The sequence below is a fragment of the Hippoglossus hippoglossus genome, chromosome 5 (assembly GCF_009819705.1).
Source record: "Hippoglossus hippoglossus isolate fHipHip1 chromosome 5, fHipHip1.pri, whole genome shotgun sequence".
Taxonomy (NCBI): Eukaryota; Metazoa; Chordata; class Actinopteri; order Pleuronectiformes; family Pleuronectidae; genus Hippoglossus; species Hippoglossus hippoglossus.
In genome coordinates, this window is record NC_047155.1 from 8,333,458 (window position 1) to 8,355,005 (window position 21,548).

The following is a 21,548-nucleotide window of genomic DNA, read 5'->3' on the forward strand; positions in this document are numbered from 1 at the left end:
ATATTGTTTTTCACAATGATTTCCACAGCCTGTATTTACGTGTTGTGCCGTGTATATTAGAAATACAATGCGGTTCTATTTGCTGTTATTTGGTGTTGCCTCTGTAACATGAAGCCTGGTTACACAGAGCTAGCAAGTGCAATGACGAGCAATTATTTCCTGTGATGGCAGCAGCAGCAGCAGCAAATCCCTGTTGTGCACTTCACAGGAAAATCCACAGTAAAAACAAACCATAAAAAGCTCTTACCACATGCAGCAGATTTCATGTGTTCACGTGTAAGAGGTGTGATGCTGTGAGGGTTAGTTTTCAGTGTGATGATGAGGAGAAGCAGCTGACGGCATCGGAGTCGGTTAAAACGAATAAAACGACATCGTCTTGTTGCCGTCACACAAGGTGTCCCATGAGTGTCCTTCAGTGTTTTCTAAAGATACAAGCAGATCAAAAACGGCCGACTCTTATCAGACAGGTTCACTGGTGGAGCAACCAGACATTTTATGTAAAAGGAGTAACAAATATTTGTTTTTAATAAAAGGGATAGTACTCTGTCTACTCACCACTATGCCGATGGAGGGGTGGGTGAAGTGTTTGTGTCCACAAAACACTTTTGGGGTTTCAGGGATAAATCGTGTTGCAGCCAAATCCAATACAATTGAAGTAAATGGTTAACGATTCTTCAAATGTAAATAAATTGTATTGGATTCAGCTGCAACGCTTGTTTACCCCTGAAACTCAAAAGGTGCTTTGTGGACTCAAACACTTCACCCACCGCTCCACCAGCATAGTGGTGAGTAGATAAGGAGTGAATTTTCACTCTTGGGTGAACTATCCCTTTAAATGTGTTACTTTATTTCTTCTTAATTCAAATTTAGTTTTCCACTTACCTCCGCCTTGAAGATTATTCTCATTAAATATGTAAGATAGTTAGCAGGACAGGACGACTGGATTTGGGTCCAGGAAGAACCCTGTACATTTTTGTGTGATCCATTTATTTTTATTTTATTTATGTATTTATTTTCACCTAAACATTGCAATCGCCCCTGAATTCTCAGAGAATGATTCAAAGCTCGTGGTGGGGAAAACAATTCTGACCTGTTTAGGGGACTGATATATTTCTGAGTGTGTGAAGTTTGGTGTAAATCCAAATAAAAAGCCTGATCTAGAGAATCTGAATGTGGTTTCATAAGAGGACTGTTACTTGGTGGTGGAGGTAAGTAATTCTATTGTTTTAGACTCACTTTGATGTTTGAACTTTCCAAACAGTGTTTGCTTGAGCACTGTGCTGAAAGATGTGTTTGCAGATTTTAAACAAAGTAATTTAACTTCCTTTGTGGTAAAAACAACACGTCAGACTTCAAATTATCCTTCAGAGTCATTGTCAAAGTTGAAAAATAAGCAAGACTTTGGCAGAAATATAACAAGTAGCAATATTGAAAAGTGTAAAGTGAGTTTTTAAGATTACTAACAACTATTTTATATGTATTCATGATCAGCCTTATTGTGATGTGAGCACGCAGCCACTAGGCGGCAGCAGAGTCGTCTGTATCTTAAACCTGCTCATCCCCTGAAACTGTGTCTGCGTGAAACGACGGACTGTGAATAAAAAGGGATGGAACACGCACAGCGGAGTTTGCCTGCGTCTCATTAAATGTAAGTTACACCATAAATAATCCAATCAGTGCGGCTGAATATTTAAACAAACACCGGCTCCTCTCTTCCACATCCAGCTGCTGCTTCTCTGTTTGGTGATCATTTATATTCCTGCGCACATTTAGATCGTTAAATAACGTTCAGAGATACAATGCATTTATAGTAAGAAACACATGAGCTTGTATGAATATTTCTTCTGTAATTAACCTTTTATTACTGACTTTATAACTTTGTCTTAGGAGCAAATGCAGACGTGTGTCTATAGAATCAGCTGTTTTTACTACTTTCCCCCTAGACCACATGTTTGCTTTATGTGGCCCCACAATTGAAGAATGAAAATATCAAAGATTTATTTTAATTCTGAATGGATGTTTATAAAAATGCGATAAATACAGTGAATGGTGGAACAGCCAGGGGCCATTATAGGCCACGGATTTACTGCTGATAAACGCATTTTCATCTGGTTTGTGATTTTCATGTGACATTCGTAATGAATTGTAATGAGATTTGTCTTTTATAACATTTCTTTTATAACTTTGATCCATTGAGATACAGCATGGATATTTGGAAATCAAGTGAAATTAAGAGTCCAGGCCTTAACTGTTCCAGTGTTTTAATACAAGATTCTCACAGCTGGTGTTTTGCATTTAAAGCGCAATAGTTGTACAGAAATATAAAAGCTTCAACGGTCGCTTCCCATCATGGTGTGAGATGTCGATGGGGACTGTGGCAGGTGTCGGGGGCCGCGCATCAGAAAGAGGTGAGGCTCTTTTCTCTGAACCAGATGTGTGAGCGACTTTCTCAGCCGAGCAGCGCAGACACTTTGATCTGTTCATTAGTTTAAGCTGAAGTCTTCTGCAGATCAGATAACAGGAGCCATTTTAGGCCTTTAAAGAAGCTTCAGTGGCTTTTTGAAAGCAGATTCTTTCGGTCAGCCCCGGGGCGATGTGGCTTTGGGGGGTGGAATTACCTCATCTTGAAAATTCCCCCACTTCTTTTTTCTTTTCCACATTTTCTGTGTGTGACATTGTTTCTTTCTTTTTCTTTTTTTTCAACTCATCAATAGCAGATCGATATGAAATTAACGATAAATCCTAAGTGTGATCCTATATAGTTATTTAACATTACAAAACATACAATGCATTTTTTTACGCATTAAGCTCTTTCCCTCACCTTAATCAATTTGAATACACATGTTGCTTTATTATAATAATAATAATTATACACAGGAAATACAAGTGTGAGTTTTTTTGGGGGATCTATTGATAATTTGTTTTGATATACTCCCACTCAGGTGTATCACGCTGGACGGCGCATGCGCAGTGCTCGGCCCTCAGGTGAAGTCAGCAATGTAAAACTGAGCCGGTTTCACTCATCCGCTGCGACCGGAGCCTTTCAGATGTCTGTGCTGGAGAGGATAGACTGGAGGGTGAGTGCACTCGTCTGTTCTGCTTCTCCCGGAGGATTTTCATCTAACCTGCACCATATTTATCGCTGGTTTTATTTTTGTAACAGTGTTTTATTGACTTCCTGTGATAATCACCTGGTTTTAATCCGGCGCGGACCCGTGCGCGCGTTTTTTTTTTTGGAAGAACCTGTGATTATTTGCTCCACTCGTGTAAGAGTAATGCGGTTTGAAGCTGCTGGATCGTAAACAAGACAAACTGGGAAAAAAAAAATACTTTAATTAAATTAATATGATATACAAACAACACAGTAGAATTTGATTTAATTCCTAAATTTAAATTTATTTATTTGTGAAAACAGAGAACAGGGCTATGTCCACTTTTAATTAAATCTGCTCTGAAAACTCACCTCTTTCAGAAATGCTTTCAATATATAATATTATATTTTTCATGTTTTAATCTTAAATGTGTCTTTCTTTTAAATTATATGTCAAGTGTCTTTTAGTTCCTTGAAAAGCGCTTTACAGATCAAATGCATTATTTCTATTATTAGTATTATCATGAAGGTCTCAAATGCTCTGTGATTAATGCAAACACAAATATAATGTAATATAAAGTAATATATAGTCTATATATATATATATATGAAAGGTAATATAGGTTATAGCACGATTTGCAGTAACCTAAATATTATTGTGGTGTTTATTAGGGGCTGTTTTAGGTGGTGTTCCAAAAAATAAAAGACAAATTTGGAATTTAATGTAAAAAGCCACGCCAGACTTCTTTTATTTTGTATTATGGAAAGTTAAATTATAGCAAACCAATCGGAAAATTATTATTATTATTACTACTATTTCTCCTGCCATGAATGCATTTGAATCCCTTCACCTGACATCCTGAGCTGAGCCGGTTTCGCGCCTCACAATCTTCACTAAAACGACGAGCTGAGCACCAGGGCAGCAGAAGACATCCCCGTCAGGCCAGGCGTGCCCTAACCTCCTTATAGATCCCAACGTAAAATAACATCTAATCAGTGCGCATTTCACTTCTGCTTCGCATCACAACAAGCCAAGGACCAACTAAAAAAAAACTAAAAAACAACAGAAAAGATAATCCTCAGTCGCCCACGTCCTGTTGTTCCCATGCGCAGACGTCCATCACAGCTTGGGTGCAGGACGGACGCCACAGGCTGTTCTCCTTAAAGACAAAGGTCTCTCCATTAATCTCACAAATTATAATCTGACATGTAGGAGCCTGCTCGTCAAATTACACCCCGCTAATGAATGAAATAGCCTCTAATGGACATGGAGTACATTAGTGTCTGTAAACGCTAGAATAAGTTTATCCACATAATTGCGCAGTTAGGTGCTTACAATAAAAAGACAAATATCATTAGGCCTGTTCTGGAGATGTGGTGCATGTGAAAAGCTCCAGAAGCAGCTTTGTTGTGTGTGTGTGTGTTTTTTTTTTTTTTAACTCCACCAGAAATGTAAATGAAGTTGAGAAAGAGTTGTTTGTTGAGCTCCTTTGAGCTTTAGAGGTTTTTCAGACTCTGATGCTGTTAAGCCCCTGAGGCTCACTGCGGTTTGTAACGAGCACTTCAACACCACACCGTGAAGCACCCACAGGAGAAAAAGACGGGGTTTCATTTCAACGCATATTATTCTTTAATGAATCATTTCAGCTCGGAGAAATGCATTTTTTCATTTTCAGCTAATAGTCATTTTGGAGAGAGGGCTGTTATTCTATACCTCTGCTGGTTGAGGATATAGGAATAATTATGATTATTATAAAAACAGCGATTATAAACAAATAATGCTTCTGGTCATACGTTGTAATTCAAATAAACTCTGATGTCATTGTAATAATGCAAATGATTTCTATAGTGACATAGCCTTCCTTTAACATCAGTAGAATAAACACATGAATAAATAATAGAGCCCATTAAACACATCATTACCTCCGCTCACATCGATGTAGCCTGTTTAACACAATCTCGTTGACAACACTGTAAACATTGTAGAGCGGCTCGATCCCTTAGCAACGTTACTGTACTTCAGAACTCGGTAACTAAGCAACCCGGGGGGAAAAAAGAGTTCTTTTATTGATCGTGTTTGTTTTTACAGATAGGCATCACATCTGTAGCAACAAGTAAAAATACAAAAAAAGCCAAGTCATTTCATTGATAAATGGGAGAATTGTTTCAGAGCGACATCCAGATATGATCCAGACTGTGCAGGTGATCCTTTTCAAAATAAAAGCCCGGGTTGAAGTGACTCGAGGATATGAAAACAAACACAGTAAGACAAACCAGTGGGGGGGTGAGAGGCTGCATTCACTGTGGATCTATAAAGTGAAGCCCCCGTGGGTGCACATGTCTGGAAGCGGCACAGACGCACCGACCTCTGATTGGTGCATCCTCCCGCCAATCAGCCATATTTCAATAACCCCCCCCTCCATCTCTTATACTTGCTTCATGGCGCAGGGTGACGCCCACCGCGAGTGCAGATATACTTCACGTTTTGCGCCAATAAGAGTGAACGTCTCCGGTTTGTCCATGAGAGGGAGTCGAGTTTCTTAAATGCGCCGCCGTCGCCCACTTCCACAGCAGAGCCGCGGAGCGCAGTGACCGGAGCGGCGGGGAAACACACACCGCGATCCTTCTCTCCCACAGCCGCTGTGGACACTCACATCTGCGGCCGGAACCATCACGTCAGTTGCGTCGGTTCCTCCAGCCTTCCGACTTGTCAAGAGGAAACGAGAGGTTTTCTCGAGCACCAGGAAGCTCCTCAGTGTTTCACACCTGGATTAAAACGCGCAGCCGACGGTTCCTGTCACAGATCTTTATATTTTTTCTTCTTCTTCTTCATCTTTTTTTGCTAAAGGAGGGACAGTTGTTTTTATTCCTCTGTCACAATGTTGTGGAAATTAGCCGACAACGTGAAATATGAGGATGACTGTGAGGTGAGTTTATTCCAGAGACTCAAAAAACTAAAAAACCCAAACTGCCTTTTTCAGGGACATGGAAAGTTTGCGATTCAACGACAACAATGGCTGATGGTTTTTCTTCATATTTGTAAACCTGACAAAATATAAAGTAATGCAAAAGAAAAAAAAATGGCGGACAGTTTAGTTGGACAAAAGTTTTTAAACTTTGAAAAAATAATATAAAAAGAAAAAAAAAATTGTTTTGCGTTTTCTAGAATTAAATGTGTATTTTTATAATAAAAAACAGAAGCAATTGACCTAATAATAATAATAATAATAACAATATCAATAGTCATATAAAAACCTCTTTCTTCTTCACTTTATTATGCTGCCTCATTATTAATGTGGGCCTTTACTAACCAGTGAGAATAACCATAATTAAATATTAAAAAACTTTATTAGAGGACGAATAGGCGCGTAAATGTCACATTATCTTACATTAAATTCTTTAACACCTCACCCATTTTTTACAGTGGACACAGTGAAAGACACTTCATCCCCTTGAGGGACACATGTTACCACCGTGTTGTTGTCCTCTGTCTCATCCTGTCCTGTCTGTCTCCCCAGGAAAGACACGATGGCAGCAGCAACGGGAACCCGCGGCTGCCTCACCTGCCTGCGGTCAGCCAGCACCTCTACAGCCCGTCCCCCGCCCTCTCGCACTCGGCCAGCTCGGACTTCCAGCCCCCGTACTTCCCGCCTCCCTACCAGCCCATCACCTACCAGCAGTCCGGCGACCCTTACTCCCACCTGGGCGACCCCTTCAACATCAACTCCCTCCACCAGTCGCCGTCGTCGAACCAGCAGCAGCCGTGGCCCGGCCGCCAGGGCCAGGATGGGCTGGGCGCGCACGCACGGAGCGGACTGGCGAGTCAGATCCTGGGCCTGGACGGAGGCTCCTCCGGGGTGAGGAGGGAAGGGTTCCGCCGGCCGGAGCTGCTCCCCCCGCACGCACACAGCCTCGAGTCGTCGGTGATCGGGGACAGCATGGGGATGCACGACATGGGCCACGGACTGGAGGATGTTCAAGTGAGTGGATGATTGGAAATTACACTGAGGGCTGAAGTTGTGTGGAAGCCATGTTTGTGCATGTGTTTGTGACACGTTATGGGAAATAATTATTGTTTTAGTGACAGAAACAAATAAAATGTGTGGTTGCAAACAATATAAAAGGCATTTGTACAAAAAATAAGATATTAAAAGGTAATACAGTCATTGCTCTAATGTTGCAAGACAAGTATGCAGCATAACTAATGTTCTTTTATACACACTATCATGCAGTAAAGAAAATGAATTCGCTTTGTTTGCATATCGTAACATTTAGAGATGTTGTTTTTATAACACAGAGGATTCAAAAATAATCAAAGGTCACTAAAGTCCCAGTAGAAAACATCACAAGTGAATCAGGCCTTATACGTTTGTTTTGTTTGTTTTGCAGAAAATAGGCTAAAAAAGAGGAAATGGTAATTTAAACAGATTTTAAATTGCATGATTTATATGGACCGTTCAGAAATTAAATTCAGCTTGCTACGTCTGTCATTTCTGAGTTGTGCATGTGTTTGCTTATTGCCTCCTCTTTTCTCTTTTGCCAGCATGTAGATGACCACAGTATTATAATGGCCGATCAGACAGTCATCAAGAAAGGTGAGTTAATACCACGTTTATGATTATTCTAGCAATTAGTGTAAAAGTTTTGGAAAAATCTGCCTGATGTTCATGTGTCTTTCGACAACTAGATAAATATGCAGCAATTTAACGTACTGTAAGGACTGTATTTTTTTTTTCACCCTCTTCATATTTAGAAATGTCAAAACAATTACTTCTATAGTGACATGTCACGCCACTCAGTCTGAGGCCACAGCAAAGGAGGAGTCTCCTGCTCACACTTGCACACAGTGATAATCCTCCTAACCGTGAGATGCACTTATCTAAGCTCAGCCTATTCTGTTGGTGAAGGTGCTTGAATGGATGCCCAGTGGAAAAACAAAACAGATTCCTTTCAACAAAAAAAAAAAAAAAAAATGTCAGTGCTGCAGCTGACATGACATGAAAATTGAGCAACATCACAACCCCTCGGTGTTGAGTGCGAGAGAGGGAGGAAAGCTTTGGATCATCTCTAGGCCGGCTAAGCTCGCAATTGCAGCTCCTTTCAGATCACGTTAACAGGAAATTACGAGTTGATCGTGAAGCAGCAGCGTCTTGGCTCTGCAGAACCAGCTTTGGGTGGGGTGTGGCATTAGGCTCGCATGTGAAGGACAGCTCAGTAATTTGTTGGGACATGAACTGTTTTGAGGGAACTCACTCCTGCTGTTTTTGTCATCGCGGCTCCATTAAACAGACTTTGAGTTAGAGAGAGAAAAGATCAGCTCCAGCGATTTTATTATCCTCTTACTTTTTTTAAAAATTTGAACCATGTTCAAGAAAAATACTGCAGATAGATAGACGATAGATACATTGCTGCACAAAGTGTGAGAGTATTGTGTTGCACGCTCACAAGCAGAGAGCCATGTGCACGCCACAGTAAACCAGCCAGTCTGCATTTGTTACATAAATCAGTGATGGCTCATTATATTGTTCCCATGCTTAAGGGCACGCTATGGGCAATCTAGGTTTTCCACTTGTAAACAATGGGATGTCATTCCCAAGCATGTGCCCCAGAGGAGCCTTGCAGCACCCATGTGACTCTGTGATTTCTGTCTCAGTATTAGGACTACGAGGTGGCAGGAACCTTGATCGCTTACAGAGGACTTATTATCAGGGGGGCGTTCTTGCGGGTGAGGATGAAGATAGCCCTGTTTTTGTAGTGTGCTGTACTGTTGTGTTTGTCCGATGACTGTCAGTGCTCTTGTGGGTTGGTTTTAACATCTTTGAATCTGTGAACACATTTCTCTTTGGGAGGGGGGGGGGGAGAGGCAGCCAAAAATAGACACACATTTCTTTCTGTCGCTAAAGTTCTGAGCTAAATCTGTGGCTCAGATGAAGAGGCCGTCTGTGTGTGTGTGTACCTGTTTGTGGAGGGTGTTTGGCATGAGGGCATTTTAAAACCAGCAGGCATCCAGTGTTTGGAAAAACCACACAGTATTTCAACCGTCTTCAACAGTTGAGTTTTGTATACTTTAGTGCGGCAGACACTGTTTTTCTCACTTGTTTAGAGCTGCACACACACTCTATGGGAATTAGGCTGATTTGAGCTTACGCAGACACACGGGAAAAGTGCACACGTGTAAACAAATCCTATTGCAATTCTATTTCTTTTCCTTTTTCACTCTTTCACACATGTTTTAAATTTTTTTTCTTCCACACCCTGCAGGTCCCGTCACTCTACCCAAAGGAAATGCGCTGGGTCTTCCCTTCCAGAAAGAGTCCCTGCTGGGCATGGTGTCAAATCCCACGGAGGTGTTCTGCTCCGTACCGGGCCGCCTCTCCCTGCTGAGCTCCACTTCCAAGTACAAGGTCACCGTGGCCGAGGTCCAGAGACGCCTGTCACCCCCAGAGTGTCTCAACGCATCACTCCTGGGAGGCGTTTTACGCAGGTCAGAGCTCAGACTCTTCGAAATACTTAGAAATACATAGAAATACTTACAAATACATAGAAATACACTCGCACTGATTCACAAAAATCAAGGTAACTAACCAGAGCAATGAGCATAATTCATTTGGTTGGTTTTTATCGAGAGCTGGTTTGCCTGCGAGCTGTAGATACGCTTGTGTGATTGTCTCAGTTGTGAATGGCCTGTGATCTGTTGACTGAAGCTCAGCAGCCCATGGGAAAGACTTTTTCTAAAGGCACAGCTCGGCTCAGTTGCTGTGGCTCATCAGTTGTTTTTTTTTCTGCGTAATGTTCGTGACATTCTTTGTGTGGTCTGCAATTTTGGTTCCCTGCTTCCTCTGGAGATAGGTTACATCAACGCAGTTAGTACCGATCTAAAGAGTCACTGGGTGTGTTTGTGCGTCTGTCAGGCGCCGCGGCGTGCGTACATTTATCCGTGGCAGAGCAGTTGACCTTATGGCACATATGTTAGTGTGGTAGTCTGCTGAGGGACTGGGAGGCTACAGTATGTCCTGACTGGAGCGTTTTGTGCTTGGAGTGCACGTTTGCCACTTCCCATGTGTCTGTGTTAATGCTGACATGTGCACACACCAACACACACACGTACACATACACACACACACAAACAATCATAGTCAGTTTTAAGTAGGTCATATAGCAATAGGAGGATCGTTATCTGAGGGACAGCGGGGGGAGCAGGGGGTGAAGGAGTGGGGGCACACACACACACACACACACACACGCCTCCCTGAAGATGCTCCCCCTCATAGCCGCCACGGAGAGGGAGAACCTACTCCTCTCATGTCATGCGGAAAACTGAATTGGCCATGGCAAGTGCGGAGTTTAAGTGTTTCTGCAAACACATGTATGAGTGATTTATCTGCTATGCTTTTTTTCCCCAGTGGAACCATCAATTGTTTCAGTGTTTTTTAGGTCAGGAGAGGCTGTTTGTGTGTTACTTGTGTTTTTTAAGTGTAGGATGAGGCCGTCCAAGTGAGAGGTCTCATCTGACAAGTTGTTTTTACTGTATGGGCTCCAGTCGTTGGATTTTAGTGAAATCACAATAGTCCCACTGATCTATTCATGTTTGTCCAAAAGAAATAAATAATCATGATAATCAAATCTTGCCAAATCCTTCATCAATTCCCTAATCCTCCCTGAGCAAACACACCTATGGGAGAACATTTTTTTATTGTGAATAATCCACGAATGACTTTATGGCTTTAGACTCACCATGTGTTTTTTGTGTTCTCCTGCAGAGCCAAGTCAAAAAATGGCGGTCGTTCCCTGAGAGAAAAGCTGGATAAAATTGGGCTGAACCTGCCTGCAGGAAGGAGGAAGGCAGCCAACGTCACCCTACTTACCTCACTCGTAGAAGGTATGCCATGTCACTCAGTGGTTCATAGCACCTTCTCAGGTGTAATTACTGTTCGCCCCGCCTGGAATGTCGCTCTATAGTGCGTAGGAATGTCAATTTCCTCGACGTAGCATGTGTGTTTTAAATACTGTACGCCAGGTTTTTATCTTGAGGAACTTGTTTCAGTAAAAAAAAAAAAAAAATCAATGTTGTCCTTTTATTCCCATGGTGATTCTGTCCATTTCGCCCAAATCAGAATGAATGACTAAATGATTCTTGTCCGATGTCTTGTGTTATCGACAAAGACCTGATATAATCCTTTTAACTAAGTCTTTGTCTTTTTTAAACCCTTATGAAGAAACAGAATAGCGCAATAAACATCTCCGCACTAATTCTGCACAATTGTATAATAATCCTCTCATAAACAAAACAAACTTCAATTAAATTCAATTAAATCTTGTTTTTATAGCGTCAAATCACAAGAAACATTATCTCACGGCACTTAACATCGTGAGGTTGAGACTGAACAGTATTATAGAGAGAGACCCAACATTTTCTGCCACCGGCCTCGACCGGTTGGGGCGCGAGCAGAGAAATGGGGGGAGACAAGAGGGTTTGGTCCAAAGAGAGGGGACCAACACTTTATATTTATACAGTTAGGTGTATTTTCAGTGATTTAAATCTTCTGCATCGTGCAACACGGCCACAGTTATTCAGTTATTCAAAGTCAGGTAGTTTTGACGATGACACAACACCTTTACCTTCCCCTGTCAACATCCTCATCAGTCATCGATGCCTAGCTGCGATCACGGTACTTTAATCACAGCTACCTGCCGCGGGCTAAGGTAGAAAATGTTTTTTTTCTCTCCCATGCTCCTCTACATGCCTAATTTTTTTAAACGGGCTGATGATTTTGTGGAGGAGAATGACTGGAGGCTCGTGTTATTTAGAGACCTTCAAAGCTGAATTAAGCCTTGTTATCTTGTGTTCGACTCGCCAGGAGGGCCAGCTGACCTTAAATCTTGTGCTTCTGAATGGCTGCCTGCGTCCTCAAATGATGTGCGTGTCTATCAATAAGTGGTACTGTTGGTGCCGTGGGCACTCTGTGCTAGCATTTATCCACATAAACCCATTATGACCATGCAAGTCAAACCACCCTCAAGTCGGAAATATGTTCATCTCACTAGTTCTTCCTCCCTGGAGCCAGACGACTGAGCACAGCTGATTATTCTGTAGTTCAGCTGCTTCTCTTCATGTGCCTTGATGCTCGGGTAATCACGTCCAAAGCCGAGCGCGAGTGTGAAGCTGTGTATCGATAAATTGCTGAGGCTGACCAGCTTTCCAATTCATCTCTGACTAGCGTGAAAGGGCAGGCTGTGATATGTATACATAAATAATAATACTCTTCATTTATTCCTCAACATACAGTCTTAGCTTGAGATCAGGAGCATGTTTCACCTCAACTTCTGCGTTGATGATCTGTGTTTTCATCTCTGACTAAAGTCATTCATTCCTCGTTCTTTTCTTTCAGGTGAAGCTGTTCATTTAGCGAGAGACTTCGGTTACGTGTGTGAGACGGAGTTCCCTGCGAAGGCGATTGCTGAATACCTCGGCAGGCCGCACGTAGAACGCAACGAGGTCAACTCTCGGAAGAATATGCTCCTTGCTGCCAAGTGAGTGTCCATGGATAGAGTTTGCATAGAATTTCATGGATGACCGGAGCATTTTGCTTATTGGATTACCTGCAGTGTTATCTTGTTACACTCAGGCCATGGTGAATCAGTAGATGTGGTCAAGTACTTTCCCCTGTCCTCCTAAATCAGTGTTTTTTTTTCCACCTTCAGGCAAATCTGCAAGGAGTTCACTGACCTGCTCACTCAGGATCGATCGCCTCTGGGAAACTCTCGGCCGGCTCCCATCATGGAGCCGGGAATCCAAGGCTGCCTGACCCACTTCAGCCTCATCACTCATGGCTTCGGCTCTCCGGCCATCTGTGCCGCCATGACCTCACTGCAGAACTACCTGAACGAGGCGCTCAAACAAGTGGACAAGATGTACCTGAGCTCTGGCAACGACACCCAGGGATCCTCAGACAGTGGAAGCAAATCTACCGACAAAATGGACAAGCACAGGAAATGAGAGCTCAAAGGAGAATCCCTACGAACTTGAGAACCCCCCTCCCCCTCCCCCGAGCCCCTTAATCTCGCTGCCCTGTCTGCCCTTTTTGGACTTTTAAAAAAATCAATATCTAGTATTGTCTTTTTTGAAAGCTGAATTTGTGCGTGACTGTGTATGTACGTACTGTATGCTCGCACTGTTAGATTTATATATTTTTTAGAAGTTGAGGATTTCTAAAAAACTTGTCACAGCCGGCTGCAGTTTCAGTCTGTTTTGGCACCTACGGTTAACGCCCGGTGGACCGATCCGAGCGGGAGCGCCTCCTGTGAAGATGTACTACAGACCATATCATAGCGACCACTCTGCAGTCCTATACAGTTGCCAATGTGCCAACGCTACAACCATGGGACCTGCACTCTGTTGACAAGAAGAGGAAAAAAAGAACAAAGTGCATACTGGTTTTTTTTTCTCCCTAGAGGACATCATTTCAAGATGAGTTGCTGTGGCTGTGAATTCCTCTCAGCTTTCCCCCTTCTGCTCCGTCTGGAGGCAAATCCACTGATTTCCTGTGTCTCAATGGACTTGCAAAAGGACAATTTTTATATGAGAAAAAGAGAGAGAAGAATATCCACTTCGTTTTCTTTACTTTTTTATGCTTGATTTGTACAACCACTTCAAAATGGCTCCAGTGTTATTGTGCTTTGTTTCACGAGAGATGATTTGAATCTTATGTAAGCCCGAATAAGAAATGACGATTTTGGGTTTGTCAATCTGTGTTTGGTCAGAAACCAGAGACTTCAAAGTTGTTATAATAGAAGCCTCTTCAGTGTTCATGTGGATTACAGGCATAGCAGTGCTTCCATTGTTACTCTATCTTTTATACCAGGCAGTGAGAACATGTTATTTCTGTGACTGTTAGGTATTAATCATCATTAGTATTTAAAAACCTCAAGTTGACATCAATCCACCAACCAGTTCAGTCCTGCCGGAGTGTATGCATGTTGTGAGAGTGTGTGTAAATGTACATATTTCCTTCTTCAAAAAATCTTTTAATTAGACATTAAATTCCACACATAGAATTTTATCCAGTGTCTTGTTCTGGATGTAAATATTTTCTAATTTATGTTGTAATTTAATGGGCTTGTGTAAATAATGGTATCATTCTGGTGTATGGTTTAACTTTTTATGATGATGATGATGATGACGTGTTCAACTTTTATAAATGGGTTAGTTTTTTATCGAGTAGAGGTTAGGAAGTGGGCATGATATACCTTTTTTTGAAAATATGTAAAAAAAACTGTTTTAAAGTTTCAGGAAAAATGAAAATAAAAAGAAAGACTAAAGTCTGATTCAGTGAGTCAGTGATGTCGCCTGGGCCACACACACACACACACACACACACATTTTGTTAATGGATAGCCCTATTGTTCTGTAGCCTTCTTTCAGCAGTATTTCACAGATGATGGTTTAGTCATGTGTTGGAAAATTTTCCTATTAATAAACGCCAAAGAAAAACCCCAAACGAATGGGAACAGTAGCCATCATTATCTGCTCTCACTTAGCTTCACAAATAGGCTGTGTGGTTCAGTGAAGGCATAGACCTCAAAAGTACATCATGTGATGAGCAAAGATAGCTGAGGGCCGGACAAATGGCTTGTTCATGTTTAAACTTAGAAAGCTATTGACACATACTAAGCAGTTTGTGCTAGAAGCCCATCACTTATACCCATATCTTCCTAAAGTCGCGGCTCGCTGACAGTCCCTGTATTCGCTGTGTTGTGGAGCAGGTGTGCTCCCTGTGAACAGTCAATCTGCTTTGAGTTTCAAGGTGAATTTCATCTATGGAAATGTGGCCAGTGCAAGTTTCACCCTGCAGATGACAATGCCTTTGATGTGTGTGAGAAAACAGAGCAATGCAAAACTGCAGATGGGATTTACATGTGGCGCAAGCTTGCTTAATCATAACTTGCCTGGCCAGTCCCTGCTGATTCATGTGGTCTGTCTGTTTATGTGTTTCAGGGGTTTACTGCTAAACGGCTGAGCCAGAGAAACTCCGAACCAGTGCTGACTGAAACACATTTGAGCATTAACGTTGGACATATAAGAACAACTGCAGTGCTGTAATCCACCACGGTATATTGTCTCAACATGACTCCTCATATGTGCTGCAGAGAATAGAATAGAATAGAGCTTCATTTTCCAGACCAGGCGGGAAATTTGTCTTTGATCTCATCCAGAAAACTAAAAACATCCGTTATGCCACGTTATATGAAGCTCACAGGCCGACCCCCGCCCCCCCTAACAAATTGAACTCTCTATGGGTATAAAGAAACTTATCTCGACTATACCCAGGTGAATGTGAACAACAAAACTCTGCACATGTACATATCCTGCACTGGAGGTCAGTGGGTTTAACCAGCGTCTCACACAGGCCAGGCTGAATGCTACAGAGGCAGCAGCAGCAGCAGCAGCAGCAGAAGAGTGCCATACCTTGCAGTTAAACAAGTATCAGCCTCTCCCCTCAGAACCTGTCTAACCAGACCTGTCAACTCAGAGGATCACTGCCCTCGCAGCGGTTGACTTTAACTGCCTTCAGTTACTCGCGTTAGCTTGTACACTCGGCTCAGAGAGAGAGAGTGGATAGTGGGAGGAGGTGGTAAAAAAAAAAGGGGAAGGTGGTATTGCTGGAGGTTGACACAGGGAGAAAGAGGAAGATTTCTTTCTCCCTGTGTCTGAGGCTTCAATTATTTATCCTGTCCCCCCCCCCCCCCCCCCCTCTCTCTCTCTGTCTGTTTTGTCTTTCATATTGTCATTCTACCATTTCGCAGGGTTTGCTATGGCGGCCATGAGCTGTTGGACGAAGCTGTTGGTGAAACGTCCAATTGCCTTTTTTACAGCTCTTATAAATACCACAAACTGGTTGAGAGAGAATCTTCACAGACATTAAACATCCACGAGTCCCATTCACACGCTTCACCAGCGGTCAGCGGAGGAGATCCTCTCTGAGCAGAACATGTCAGATGAGTATCTAAGACGTTCAGTCTTAAGTTTGAACTCTTCCATGTTAATCTTAATATCAGTGAAGATAAACCACCTATAGAAAGTACAAATAAAAACCCAGTGGTGAGAATAGTCTACCACCAACTAGTCCTTTTCCAAACAGACCACAATGCACCTGTTTAATGTGTCATCCCTTGACATGTGTTTTCCAAAACACAACCAACATAGTAACTGGTCAAACATTTTCGTCTCAACCGTGAGACACTCTGACTAATTCACCTCTGACACACCTCATGAAGCTGGGAAACAAAGGCAAGCGCCGACTTGTTAAGGTTACCTGTTGCCTTCACTTCTCCGTCTTTTATGAAAAAAAAGAAAACTCCTATACTACACCTTTTATTTCCAGAGATTATATCTGACATACTAATAGAATCTTTTGATCTCATTAGGATGCCCAGGGCTTCTTGTCAACCCCAGACTCAGTGAACTGCAGTTGTATTTCATGCCAGTTCTGACTGAATGACCTTTATATGTAGGTCACGGCGAGTCACATGACGGAACTGTCAGGAAAGATGGAAAATGTGCCAAAAAGTAAAAACTCGATGCAACATTTTTCTTTTTAAAATCGAGTTAAAATGTTGCTTTAAAAAAATACTTATATAGTGCTAAGATGACAACAGTTTAAAATGGCTTTCATTTGTTTGTGATTCAAAATTTGTATTGATCAATAAGAAAGTACAAACTTAAATCAATTTAAAACAATTATTCTGATACAATACCCCCAAGTCAGATTTTTCCATATTCAGTAGCTGTCGAGCTTTTAAATAATACAGTTTTTGAAATCAGAGATCCAGTTGAAATTCATATAGTTGGGCTCAAACTTGTGTTTTAAAATAGTCTTAGAATAACTGAAGAGTTTCATTTTTAACAACTTATCTAAGGGAGAAAAATACAGGAAATTAAATCAGCTTCTTCCAACAATCCAATGGTTGCATTATTTTTACACAGCCCGTACTGTAACACATTTCACATCATCGCGCCCGACATGTTCCCACATACTTACAACTCTACTCTTACCCCTTTCCATTCATCCCAACCACTTCCCTTCAACGACTGCCTTTGAAATCTGTTGTACATTAAGGCTCATTTGCAGTCAGACTAATCGCTTGCTTGCACTTCCCGACCACTGAAACCACTTTATGAGTTAAACCCAAGTCTTAATACCCCATGTCATCAGCGATAAGTCATCGTGATGACAGGAGATCCTCATGTGTAAATCAGGAGTCAAGGTCTAGTTCAATAAATACAGGAAGCAAGATGATCATTTGAGGATAAAATGTGAGCTAGAAAAAAGAAAGGAGGAGCAAACCGATCTCCAGATGATTAGATTGCCATTTAGGGAACTCTCCGAAAGAAGATGGGACAGAGAATGAAAATCAGATTACATCTTCAGAAGAGCCACTTCAGAGCAGGAGATCGTTCGGTCCTCACACGTTCTGTCTGTATTTCAGCCAAATTCATTGAAATGTTTTCTTTCATCCTCGTTTTAATGAATCTTGGACCGCTCCTCCCTGACAGGTGAAGAACTGTGGAACAGAGGAGCAACTTGTGTCAGAGGAGACGTTACTCGACCCTTACAGCAAGCAACCAAACATTATTTATGTATCACTAATTCAACCAAAGGATTAAAGTGCTCTATAGGCACAGTTATGCTCAAGTTTATTATCACGAGTTGTACAAACAAGTGGTCTCTCTGGAAAGAAAAGTTTCTAAAATGCTTGTTTCCATGGTGATTTTTATGATGATTTTAGTCTTTAATTAAAATGACCTTCACTTCAGATTATTTCCCTGGGTTTGATGGTTATAAGATAAAGAGTCACGTGCTGAGGACAGAGGACAGTTCCTTGTTTGTATTATTTCCCCCCTGTTGTTTTTTTTGTTTGGCTGTTATCAGCAGGATTACGCAATAACTGATGAACAGATTTCCATGAAAGTTAATAAAAGAATGGGAGCCAGGAAAGAACCCATTAAATCTTCATGCAGAATTATTTATCACTGTCTTTACCATTGCAATATACGATTTCTTTATATATTTTTATTGATTTTACATGGAATCATTCATTCGCTTGATGGGGACTGATGGGCCTTGGTGGAAGCATGTGCTCTATTAAGTCCCATTCTAGTTGGCAATCTACTCTTGTGTTCTTGTCTCACTACTCAAACGGTATCTCATAAATGTGTCTCAGGTACTTTTATGTAAATGACACAAATAAAATTCACACTGAATAACTAGCTACATGAGGCAGTTTTCAAAACAGTGCTTTCCAGGGAGAAGAAAATGGGAAATGAGAAAATAAAAGATAAAAGACAGACAAGATAATATGTACTGTACATGCAAAGAGAAGCAGGAATTAGTACAACACACAAACTCCAGTGAACCTCAATGGGGAATCTCAATTTGTCAGAGAAAATACAACTGATAGATGAATTACAACATTTAAAAGTTAGGTGATGTGAATAATGTCTAAATGCCTCTGATGCACATTTCTGGATTTACACAGGTTCTAGTATTTTCTTGTTGTTCTGAGGAACGTCTGCTCCCAGCGTGACTCGCTCCTGTGTGGCATTAAGTCCACACACCTGGAGGTACGGTGAGTACACTCACGCTGCTGGTATTTGCCTGCTGTGTTGTGTTCAACTGCAGTCGGACAACACAGACAACTTGATTTTTGCCTGGAGGAACCAGACGTGTACGTATGTTTTACTGTGAAATGGTTTTTGTAGCGTTCTGACAACGATCTCTTTTTGTCGCTGTCCAGTTCAGTGATGCTCCGCGAAGGGCTCACAATCGTTTATTTACAAGAAAACCTCTGAGACATGAGGGGAAAAAAACTAAGAAAACTCCTCCTCTTTGTTCCATAACAGGCAACTTTGGCCAATAATTGCTCCCATTTACAAAAGCAGCGTAGTGAAAATACTTAATAACTCATCTGGTGACAGCATTTGAAAGGGCAATAACTCCGAGTTGACTTTGGAGCAGACGATTTCATTAATGAAGTTAAATAAGACGAAACAGTTTCATTCACATAATCAGGGGAATCATTTAATGACCTTAAAAGATCAACACTGATCAGCGATGAGGGAGTTTTTCATTTCTGAGTGTGTGTGTGCGCGGAGAGCCGGGGGTGGGGGTTAGCTGTGAGGGGAATGTAGTTCAATAATGAGAGCATTAAGCAACTATGGTGGGGGGGTGGGGGGGTGAGGCGAGTGTGCGTGCCTGTGTGTATGTGTGTTGGGGACGGGGGGGGAGGGGGGCGGGGGTGGGTTTGCCTAATCCCTGAGGAAAATGTGGAAGAAATTAATCTAAATTACAAGGATGAGGCTAGTCTGGAGTCTGGGTCTGGAAGGGCTACAGAGGGAAGAAGAAGGAGGTGGGGGGGGGGCATCTATTACTCCTGTCCTCTTCTGTATTTTGGTCGCTGGTTTTTTTCTCCTCTTTCCTTATCCTGTGGGAACGAGGTGGCCTGTCTTCCTTCCTCTCTGGCTTGCCACCCAGACGCCCCTCCTTCACTCGCTCACGCACAGGCCCCTCACCAATTAGTCGGTCAGTGGATAGCCTCTGCCAGTGTGGATGGGACCACGGGGACCCCCTTAGTCCCCGATCTGGTCCCTGTGTTCTCTTCTCACAGACAGCAGATGTCTTGGTTTCTCAGGGAACACACTGCGTCTCTCCTCGCCGGCCTCTTGCAGCCTCCGCTTTGCAAAATAAAGAGCCCTCACCCTCATCTGCAAACCTGCCACGTCACACAACTTTTAGCTCTGGAGCAGGATTATCGGCTGCGGTGGCCTCTAGTCTCACATGCACGCACACAAGCTCCTTCACACATAAACGCAGTCCAACACCAGGAAGAGCCCCGTCTTCTTTCATATTTACCCCGACCCAAAAACAGATAAATTACACAGGATGGTTGCCGCCGCTCATCTATCTAATGAAAAGCATCTGGCGTCTCCCCTGCTAACAAATGTACAAGCAAGTCTTGTTCACCTAGGCCTGAGTGCGGTAATGGGAACAAGCTGTTTGGTCAACAAACAGGCCTGTAAACACACAGTGTACTGTGTTTTACACACAGCGCTCTTCCCTGGTTTACTAGAGTCAGAGGGACAGAGACACAACAACAAGACATCACACTCATGGCTTCTCTGGTCCTTCAGTTGTTTGTCTCTGGAAACAGTTAAAATATATAATAATAAAAACTTTATTTGTATAACACAAGGTTACAAAGTGCTTCACAAAATACAAGGCAAAAACCGAAAGAATAAAAATAAAAGGTATTCAATTCAGTTCCATTTTAAGCGGCAAATATCCATCACGGATCAATAGAAAACAAATAAGTGGAAAAGTAACATTCGTTGCTTATTGTTGTCACTGTTGACGGGATTATGGATTAGCAGGAATTATTGATCTGTCTGTGTCTCACTGTTCCTCCGTTCTTCGTGTCATCGCCGGCCCCACACATGGCTGATTCCCAAGCCCAGCGGACGGAGCCTGTGAGCACATGACTACATCGGAGGTTAATGCCATGTCAGCGGCCGCGTCACATTGGTGAAGCAGAAACCACCTGCTGCCGTTACAGCGCTGCTCCCACGACACATGATGAGTTCAATGTTATTTCATTCAGAGGAAATGCTGAAAGAAGGATGTGAGTGTAGACAGCTTCTGCCTACATGTGAGTTTTAAGAGCAGTTTTTGTTTGTGTGAATTCAAATGTGGTTTCATAAGAGGTCTGTTGGGCCTCGGTGGAGGTTGGTGCCATTCTAGTTTTCCTTATAAGAGAGTCATGCATATTGTGCACAAGTTACATGCAATTGCACAAAAGCACAGCAGGAATCACAGGACTAGACTATATCAACATTAAATCAGCACACATGTTGCACCGCTTATAATTCATGGCCTGTTTGCTGAACTTCCTTTATGCCTGTCCCCCGTTAACATCTCATTCTGCACATGAGCTCACGGTGCATCAGGGGCCTATTGTTTGTCATCAGGCGACACAGTGTCGCGTGGCTCTGCTGACACCTTGAAATTGCGCACATTAACCTTTGAGGGAAGAACGTTGAAGTAAGGATGTGCTGCTGGTCATAAGGTGCCGGCAGTGAAAACAATGCGAATATAATGACTTTTGTGCATTATTACAAAGCGTGATCCAATTGGTTTCTGGATCATATGACTGCGTTTGTTGTTTCCAGTCCATAAAAGAGATAGTCCATGGTTTAATGAGGCCCAAATGGTCTTTGACTCTCACTCTGGATATCGGGAAGCATTTGCTATAAACTCCATATCGCATCAGCATGTCTCACCTTATTGAAACTGAATAGAAGCAAGAGCCGTACATCATTTATTTCCAGTCAGCTGAATTAGACAAGCACAGTGAGCGGTTATGCTGGAAGATGCTGCAGAGCTGAGAGGAAACACTGTGTTCT

At 42.3% G+C, this 21,548-nt stretch overlaps 1 protein-coding gene across 2 annotated transcripts; it reads left to right on the forward strand.

The window, feature by feature from the left end:
• Positions 1 to 5,662: 5,662 nt before the first annotated feature.
• On the forward strand, positions 5,663 to 14,410 carry tfap2c (transcription factor AP-2 gamma (activating enhancer binding protein 2 gamma)). 2 transcript variants are annotated; one of them, XM_034585487.1, is made up of 8 exons: positions 5,663 to 6,018; positions 6,610 to 7,071; positions 7,635 to 7,686; positions 8,745 to 8,816; positions 9,353 to 9,575; positions 10,852 to 10,970; positions 12,481 to 12,622; positions 12,794 to 14,410. In XM_034585487.1, exons 1-8 carry the CDS (start codon positions 5,971 to 5,973, stop codon positions 13,086 to 13,088), a joined length of 1,413 nt encoding a protein of 470 aa, XP_034441378.1. In that variant the 5' UTR covers positions 5,663 to 5,970; the 3' UTR covers positions 13,089 to 14,410. The 2 variants fall into 2 exon arrangements, with proteins under 2 accessions (XP_034441378.1, XP_034441379.1); XM_034585488.1 differs by lacking the exon at positions 8,745 to 8,816 and having other exon boundaries at positions 5,668 to 6,018.
• The last annotated feature ends 7,138 nt before the right edge of the window (positions 14,411 to 21,548 follow it).

Excerpts from the sequence above, each read along its gene's own strand:
- tfap2c (XM_034585487.1), top strand. The coding sequence starts at position 5,971 with ATGTTGTGGAAATTAGCCGACAACGTGAAATATGAGGATGACTGTGAG. Across the intron at positions 9,576-10,851 it reads CTGGGAGGCGTTTTACGCAG|AGCCAAGTCAAAAAATGGCG; the intron begins GTCAGAGCTCAG and ends GTTCTCCTGCAG. Across the intron at positions 12,623-12,793 it reads AATATGCTCCTTGCTGCCAA|GCAAATCTGCAAGGAGTTCA; the intron begins GTGAGTGTCCAT and ends TTCCACCTTCAG.